Genomic DNA, 8520 nt, shown 5'->3' on the forward strand with positions numbered 1-8520 from the left:
GGTTAAGGAAAAGAAGAAAGAACGGGTAATCTACAAAGCACCTCCTGTCATGTGCGAATGTGGTGTAAAATCCAACTATGGCCTAGTCCCTTCGGAGCTTGGAATAGGTCATTATTGCGGCCATATGATTGAGTATGATGAGGTTTGTTATAATTCTGGTAAACATGAAATCGTATTTTGTTTGTTTTCCTAATACATATATGATATAATATTTGTTTTGAACAGAGTACTAGGAAATGCAGTTGGGAATGTTATGATGGTCAAGCTAAGTTCTTGAATGAACTGAAGAAGAGGCAAGTAATTGCACGGAAGAGGGGATATGGACCTGACTACGTCAACCTATTCGTTAAACATCACAAAGAAAAGATGTGTGAGTTTGCTAGACAGCGCGGTATTTGTAACCCGATCGATGTTGGGCTTAACAAATGAGGATTGGAGAGGCGAACGACGTTAGAGGAGGAGAGGGCAAGGAATGAGGCAAGGGAGGAGACAAGAGTACAGATGCAGGTCTTGGACGAGCATGTTGCTACATTATGTGCCAGTGAGTGCTTGAAAACCTTTTTTCGTTGCCTGGTTTTAAATGTAATATTATTGAGTTGCTAACTGATTGCATTTTATACATCAAGGGATTGGTTGCAGCGGGGAACATGCTGTAGAGGTGGCTCGTGCAAGATATGAGGAGAAGAAGTTAGATGCCCATAGATCACGAGCTGGTCGCACCGTTCAATCACCGATTGTGCTGTGTGATGATGGAGATGAGGATGAGGACGACACTGGCAGACTGAGTGAGCTCATTGCTTTAGCAGAGGCGGGCATACAGGCGCAGGAGGCTGAGGACGACATAGGCAGACTGAGCGAGCTCATCTCTCTAGCAGAGGCGGGCATTCAGGCGCAGGAGGCTGACGACGACACTGGCAGACTGAGCGAGCTCATCGCTCTAGCAGAGGCAGGCTTACAGGCAGAGGAGGATAACGACGCGTTCTTCACTCAGGCCGCAGCAGCCGCAGACGAAGCGGAGGCCGCTTACTACAAGCGACAGGCAGGTGAGAGCAACGCAGTTGAGCCTAGCCGCAGCAACAGGGTTGTAGTAGAGGACTGGTACTCGGATGATGAGTTGCTTACTCAGTACGTTTCAGATTGAGGATTTGGAAGTGCATTTGCCCCTTTGTCTACTGTCGACACTTAGTTATACTATTAATATGTTGTGTAATGTGACATAGTATCTAACTTTTCATTATGTGGTTGTTTTCATTATCAATGGTCTTAATATTCCGCTTAATGATACAGACTTATTTCCATTTGAACACGTGGTGCAAAAAACAGTTAACGACATACGATATTATAGAAATCAACACACGAAACACATTAAATGGCATGTGACTACAGGTACCGAACCTGGGTACATAGTTTTCTTTGACTAAACCTAACATGCCTTAGGTAATTAAACCATGCCTTCGGTAATTAAACCTAACACGCCTTAGATAATTAAACCTGGGATTCTCCACAAGAAAAACATAAAGTCATCCTAGTAGTGTGGCCACATAGCAAATTGTGTTGCACCTTCTCCATAGTAGACTCCCGTTGTTGGTGGTGGTGGTGGCGGGGGTGATGGGGGAGACCCCTTTTTCTTGTGGTTAGGGCAGGTGCAATATGAATCATTGTAGAGTGCCTTCTGTGAATCGGCACCATTGTTGTTGTCGTCCTGTTCGTCGTCCTTGTAACTGCTGCTAACTTCCCTTTCTAGATCAAAGATACGGTCTTGTAGGTAGTAGATGTACTCCGCATGCGGATAAATAGGTCGAGGATCGACCCACCTACTGAACCCACAGTTTTCTTCGGTCAAGGAAGACTACAAAAAGTATGTCGTGTAAGTGATATACCAGACAAACATATTGAAGAAACAAATAGTAAAAGAAATTACCCATGCTCGCGGGCATTTGAAGAAACGACGACCTCCATCTATTCTCTCGGTGGACATCTGCACTAGGTAGTCCTCACCATGCATGCATTTTGGCCACTCTTCTTTCCTTTCATCGTATCCTGTCAGTGGTGCCTCTTTGGTGAAATCACTTTTGCTCTCAACTGGGAACCTCTCATAAAGAGCTTCCTCAAAGAAATCGGGACCAAGAGGACCCTCCCACCCCCAGGTAGTTTTCTTCCCCTTTCCTCTCCCTCTGGACGACCCTCTAGACATTGGTACTACAACGAAAGCAAATGCTGAGGAGTGTTCTTCCTTATTGTTTGTGTGAATGAGAGGGAGTGAGTGGTTATTTATAGGTCGAGAGGAGGAATGGAGGCCTGTCAATGTGCCATGTCAGCGATCCGAGTGCCGCTTTACCTCAGCCCTTGGATCAAACAGTCATAAGATGGATGGTGGAGATAGAGTTTAGTTGTGCTTCCTTGCATGTTGTCCTTGCAGCTGAGAGGTCTATATCAGTGATGTGATAATTCGATGATGTCCGTGTATCTGAAAAGTCTATATTTATTCTCTGAAAAGCATAGATTCTCTGAAATGCATAGATTCTTGTACACAGCGTATGTACAAATATTCCTGGATTATAAACGTAATAAATTTATAGTTAATTTGTGTACTACATTTGTGCCTTTGTACAAGTATAGTATGATTAAAGATTCACGCAAAAAATTCGCAAGATACGGTCTTGTATTAGAAGCATCCACAGTTACAAACAGAGACATCAATATATATTCTAAACATTTACTCATCCAACAAGCATAATGCAACCACAACGAATATCACAACTAACATAATATGTCATGCAAAGTACAAATAGTCCACAATATCCATACGGTCCCGAATAATTAAAGATAAGTAAATACAATAGTTCATAGTAACATCTACCATGTCCCTCACTGTCTCCTACTCTTGCCCCTACCCTTGTGACCCAGAGCGCTGGTGCCTGGAGTGTAAGGGTCACGGGGACGGCGTCGCCTAGTGCCTAGAGGCGGTGTAGGATAAGTCGATGGAGCGTCATGGAGCTGAGAGGGCCCAAGCTCATCGTGCCTCTTGTCCATGTCATCATCGTCGTCGGCCTCCTCGTCCTCCTCCTCGTCCCCTGTAGCTGCTTGACTAGAGGAACCCAAGGCTCCTCTTCCTGCGGAAGGATCATACACGTCATGCGTCGTGTTTGTCCTGCAACCACAACGACCAGCCGCACGGCGTAGACGACGTGACAGCCTCTGTTGTACAAAAGTATGTTAAGTGAAAGAATATAACGTATTAATGATTTGTTTGAAAGAATATTTGTAATCTTACATCTAGGAAGCCAAGTATGTAGTCATCATTGACTCTAGGCCGAACGCGCTCGATCTCTTCAACTGAGCTTCTCAGTGTATTGCCCTGCAACAATGTTTTCAATATTAAGACTTCTGAACACCTAATGTATTACAAGGGTTATATATTTAGTTTTGTTTTCTTTTGTACAAGAATGTAACTTATTACAAGGGTTATACAGCGCGAAGGTTGCAATAACTATAATAGATAACTCCTAACGTCGGTCCAAGAACACCTAATGTATTGTTATGTAACTAAACGTAACAAAATAAGTCGATTGGCTTACCACTCTGTCCAAGATCGGTCCTGCCTCCACCTGCCTTCCTGCACGAGTGGACCGGTCGTACGTCATGTCCTCATCGTCGGAGGACTCGATGTCGGCGTAGTCAGCTTCGGTCCACTGTAGTCTGAGCCTGCACCTTGTCGAATGCTGGTACCAAGCTTGGTACCGCCTGAACTCACGGTTTGTGTGTGGCTCGTTGTTGTCGTCCAGGTTGTCGTGCATCTCCTCCCATTCCTCAATGTAGGACTGGTGGTGCCTCTCCCAGTCAAAAATCTTCTTCTTCCTCTGACGATCTAACCTGCACGTATGTCATTGTTACATTAATCCACGTACGTGGCACCATATTATAAGAAATGGACCATCATCATGACTCATTTGAAATATCAAAACACTTACTTGTGTAAGTCAACGCCAGTCGAGAACAGAGGCATAGGCCAAAGCTGTCTCACTCCAAATTGGCATGCAACCCTATCTGGCAGGTGGTACTCGATAGCATAGAAGCAGATTAGAGGGCACCTCATCCTATAGAAGTAGTCGTCGGCCCCACATATGGTGCTCAGCTGAAAAAGTAGTGCGTCCTCTCCACCATACGGCTCCCACTCTACCTGCATCATGTTCAAATAAGATGTTAGATGGTATACTAATCCTTTTAATAGGTGCATGGAAAATAAAATTTACTTACACTAGACGCCGTCAGCGAATCTAGCTCGTTCGTGTACTGAATGTACGCCCGGTCTATCCTCGTGTGCGAAACCCTGACCTGGTCCCAAAGGTACACCCACGTCGGCTGGCAACTTGGAGGCTGACCTTGGAACCACTCATGACGAGCCAGTACCTCTGGATGACCAACTGGAAAACGAGCCCACATCCACAGCTGTAACAGGTACACGCATCCACCAAGTGACGGGTTCGCCGTAGACCGACGACACCCCTCGCACAGCTGCCGGTATAGAAAACACAAGACTGCAGAGCCCCAGCTGTACTGACCCGCCTGGTCCCAGTTACTGAGGCAGTGGATCCACATCCAGGACGCATTGTCACCCATCGCGTCGGGAAAGAGAACGCAAGCAAAAAGGTGTAGGATCCACACCCGGCAGTAGTACACAACCGTCTCCTCATCTGCCTCCTCGGGGCACTGTGCGAACTCTGTACGTAGCCATGAGATGGGAACTCTAGAAGTGCAAGCCCCTTGCTCGCCAAGCTCACGCCCAAGGAAGGCCTCCACTCGTGCTCTCCATCCCTCTGACCTGCACTGCCCGGTGACTAGGTTCCCATGAATCCTTAGGCCTAGCATCTTCTGACAGTCTTGAAGCGAGACTGTCATCTCCCCGAAAGGTAGGTGGAAGCTGTGAGTCTCCGGCCGCCACCTATATTTAAGACCATGGAAGATTACTTGTCAAAAAGTCAATCACATTAACAAATGGCCATGAATGGAGGCAATGATTCACTTTAATACCTGTCTACCAACGCAGTTATCGCCGCTGAGTTGAACTTGGACAACCCACGATGAACCTGAAAGGAGATGACATCCAGGCCAGCTCTTTGCGGGAAAGGAGTGTACCTATCGTCGTACCGAATGTCCAAGAACCCACTGTGGGTCCTAGAACGAAGGTGCGGAAAGTCCTGCATCGAATATAACATAGTCACATGTTACTTCACGAACACATGTACGAATAAAACTTATAGATTATTACCTGCCCCAGCGCAACGAGACGTCCTCTGTGGGTCTCCTCGTACGTCGGGTCGAGCAGGTGGAATTGCTCCATCCTACAAAAAAAAGTGAATGAATTAGAATTGCAATGTACAATGAAACATGAACTTATAAATGTATACATAATTGACACAAATACAAGCATAAATTGAGACATGCATAATTAAATATATGATACGACAAAATATAAAATAATACTATAAACCAATAGTCCTACCTCACTAATCTGCCAATGGCAACTTCGTGAGTTGTGGCCAAGTCTACCGCACTTGCCGCACTCGTACTGCTCGGGATCAGTAACAAATGGAGTTCCTCTCCCACGCCTAGTTCTTTCGGGTATCTGATCCATAACCATCCTATGCCTCGTCCTCTGCCTTGATCCACGCTTGTTCCAACGGTAAGCTAGATCCGCAATGTACTTCGGCCCATCATAAGGAGGCCACTCTCTAGGGTCCCGGAAAGGCACGAAGCGAGGGCTCCATGTGTTCACAAGCGTGTTGACACTGAACTCGTGAGGTATCCTCCTCTCGATATTATAGTTGCGATGCCTAGCTGCTGCCACCAAATGCGAACATACGAAGTGGTATTGCCTTGGTTTACCACAAGTGCACTTGAAATCTTGGAGGACAACCACATGTATCCTCGACTCTCGGACCTCGCCATCGGACGTTGTACCGCCCCTATGCTCGACCTGATAAGTCCCTGTGGCGTGGTCAAAGCATGCAACCTCATGTGTGCCAGCCCTTTCTCTTGCCTTCTCTAGGTGTGCCTTTGGTTTCGGAGCCCATATCTCTCCATCACTACTCAACTGCAATGCATGGGCGTGTCTATCGTTGAACCAGGCAACAAGCTTATAGAAGGTGAATTGAACAATTGCATTCACGGGCATACCACGTATCCCCAATAGCAACTTATTGAATGACTCTGCCATGTTGCTGCACTGAAACTCGTACCTCCAGCCACCGTCGTCATGAGCTCTCGTCCATTTCTCCAAATCCCTCATCAAACCTGTGAGCCATTGTCTACCTTCTGCATTTGATGCGGTTCTGACCTGCTCCAACTTTTCCCTAAAGTACTTGTCCTCGAGCTGTCGAGCAGCTTCCTGCAACAGATCAAAGTTTTTCTTGACACTGTCCTTCCGTAGGAGATTCGGCAAGGTGTCGAGTACACCAACGATGGTGCAAAGGTGCATACCCCTCTAACTGCCGGACGCGGGCGACGTCGGGCGCGGGTGGGCGGCCGGACGCGGGCGGGCGCGGGCGTGGGCGTGGCGGCGGCGGGGGCTGGCTAGGGCAAGGAGATGGGGAAGAAGGCCGGGTAGATATTTAGGCCGAGCTCGGCACCAGAGTGAGTGGCGCCGAGCTCGGTGCCAAGATCTACGGCGCCGAGCTCGGCGCCAGAGTGGATGGCGCCGAGCCCCTTGCAGGCCGTTTGCCCGTGGCCAGGAGCTCGGCGTCAGTCACCGTGGCTCTCGGCGCCACTCATTCTGGCGCCGAGCCAAGGGTCCATTTCTAGAATTCTTTCCGCCAGGGGTCTATTTGAGAGAAACTTTCGAAAAAAGGACCAAAAAGTAAAAAAATTCGGCCAAATCTCTGACTAAATCAGACAGCTAGACAGAAAGCTCTGCCCTAATTGTACATTAGCCCGCTGTTTCGTGGCATCCTTAAACTAGTGCTCATCCTTCTGTCCCCTCCTAAGTCGCCATTAGTAGTCCAGTGAATCAAGAATACGATGGGGGGAATCTGTTCCTAATATATATAACTACTACCCTGTAGCTGGCTACAAAATAACTTATTCTGTAGCTACTTTGAGTTACGATAATTACTATGTTAATTTACGAGATTATAGTAACTCCTTACTAAGTGGTTTACTATAACGTTATGGTAAATATCCTAATGTGTCAACTATTGTAAATATGTATTGACATTATTGTAAATTAGTATATAAAATTATCGTAAATGGAGGTGGCTACAAGAATAACTTATTTTGTAGCTGGCTACTGAATATACTCTCCCTATCTATATATATATATATATATATATATATATATATATATATATATATAGACACGCGTTCAGAGTCTCTGAATGTCCCTTTCGCGCACGAGCTCGGAAGCTTCTTCTGAGAATGAGCGAGAAGTTTCTGACCTCATGTCTGGTAATACTTGCATCAGCATACTATTGGCCACATCCAGCGGCGGATCCAGGAAAAATTTTAGGGGGGCTGAACACCACATACCTCCGACTGCTGCTCGATCTTAAGTTTCAGCCCCACCTACACTATAGAACTTTGCCTAAAAATTTATGAGGGCTCCAGGGGGATTGCACTGCTCCGGCATGGGTAGGGGGGCTCGAGCCCCCCCCCCCCCCCCCCCCCCGAGCCCCCCCCACCGCTGGATCCGCCCCTGGCCACATCAAAATTCAAAGGCCTGTGCTTGTGCTTGCATAGAGAACAAGTTGGATTTGCACCCACAAAGTTTCTGTTTGCCTGAGGCTAATGTGGGGAAAAAAATGGATTTGAACGCTTTGGACACCAATTTTGTTTTTTTTTTTCTCTTTGTCGGATATTTTTATGGCTGAATATTTTCGAGAGTTTCTTTTGCTGATGCATGCTGACGTCCAATCATTAACTATGAGTGTAGCTATCACCTCTGGATGACACGCTTTTGTGGTAGCTAAGCATCCTATATCATCATCTGATTTTTTTTTTCAAGCATAAAAGCGTGAAAGGGGAGTTGTAACCTTACAAGCTGTCCTAAAATTGAATGCTTGTTAGCTAATAGCTTCAAATTAAAATACTTGTGTCACATGGATTCATAAAAAATTGGTGGCCATCATGAACAATTTTACTCTATGTACACTAATTAAAATGTAGAAACTTAATGGACTAACTAAGCCATCACAAAAATTAAAAGCAATCTTACTGTTACTAATTAGAGGCCCCAACGGAGCTACCATGTTAATTCTCACCAGACGCGCTAAAAAAAGATAAATACTAGAAATTCCCACATTAATCTGAAACATCAGGCCGTCAAATCAATAACTCCAGCGTAACCATTGGATTTGTTTTTTGTTTTGTAGAAAATTACCCACCTATGCCACTACAAATTAAAAATAAATTTTTAGAAAGGAAAAAAAGTTAACCAATTGGAGACAAACTTGATTGATCGTACCTGAGAACTAACCATAGTTAGTTAGTTAGTAAAATACCAGATGCGTCATATTAATCACGTCA

The 8520-nt window shown here is 45.7% G+C and overlaps 1 protein-coding gene and 1 long non-coding RNA gene across 2 annotated transcripts; one reads left to right on the forward strand and one right to left on the reverse strand.

Moving 5' to 3' along the window:
* Positions 1 to 248: 248 nt before the first annotated feature.
* Positions 249 to 1269, forward strand: LOC136483665 (uncharacterized). The gene is made up of 2 exons (XM_066480790.1): positions 249 to 541; positions 627 to 1269. The coding sequence occupies exons 1-2, from the start codon at positions 502 to 504 to the stop codon at positions 1139 to 1141; spliced, it is 555 nt and encodes a 184-aa protein (XP_066336887.1). The 5' UTR covers positions 249 to 501; the 3' UTR covers positions 1142 to 1269.
* A 1515-nt stretch (positions 1270 to 2784) lies between these two features.
* LOC136483668 (uncharacterized) lies at positions 2785 to 3710 on the reverse strand. Its single transcript, XR_010765559.1, has 3 exons — positions 3579 to 3710; positions 3275 to 3358; positions 2785 to 3198 (listed from the first exon to the last, which is right to left on the reverse strand). It is a non-coding gene; the product is annotated as an uncharacterized lncRNA (long non-coding RNA).
* Between the last annotated feature and the right edge of the window lie 4810 nt (positions 3711 to 8520).

This window comes from Miscanthus floridulus, chromosome 9, assembly GCF_019320115.1.
Source record: "Miscanthus floridulus cultivar M001 chromosome 9, ASM1932011v1, whole genome shotgun sequence".
Taxonomy (NCBI): Eukaryota; Viridiplantae; Streptophyta; class Magnoliopsida; order Poales; family Poaceae; genus Miscanthus; species Miscanthus floridulus.

What these genes read in the sequence shown, in the direction of transcription:
- LOC136483665 (XM_066480790.1), top strand. Translation starts at nt 502, where the DNA reads ATGCAGGTCTTGGACGAGCATGTTGCTACATTATGTGCCA. An exon ending in TGTTGCTACATTATGTGCCA is followed by an intron (nt 542 to 626) that starts GTGAGTGCTTGA and finishes TTATACATCAAG; the next exon opens with GGATTGGTTGCAGCGGGGAA.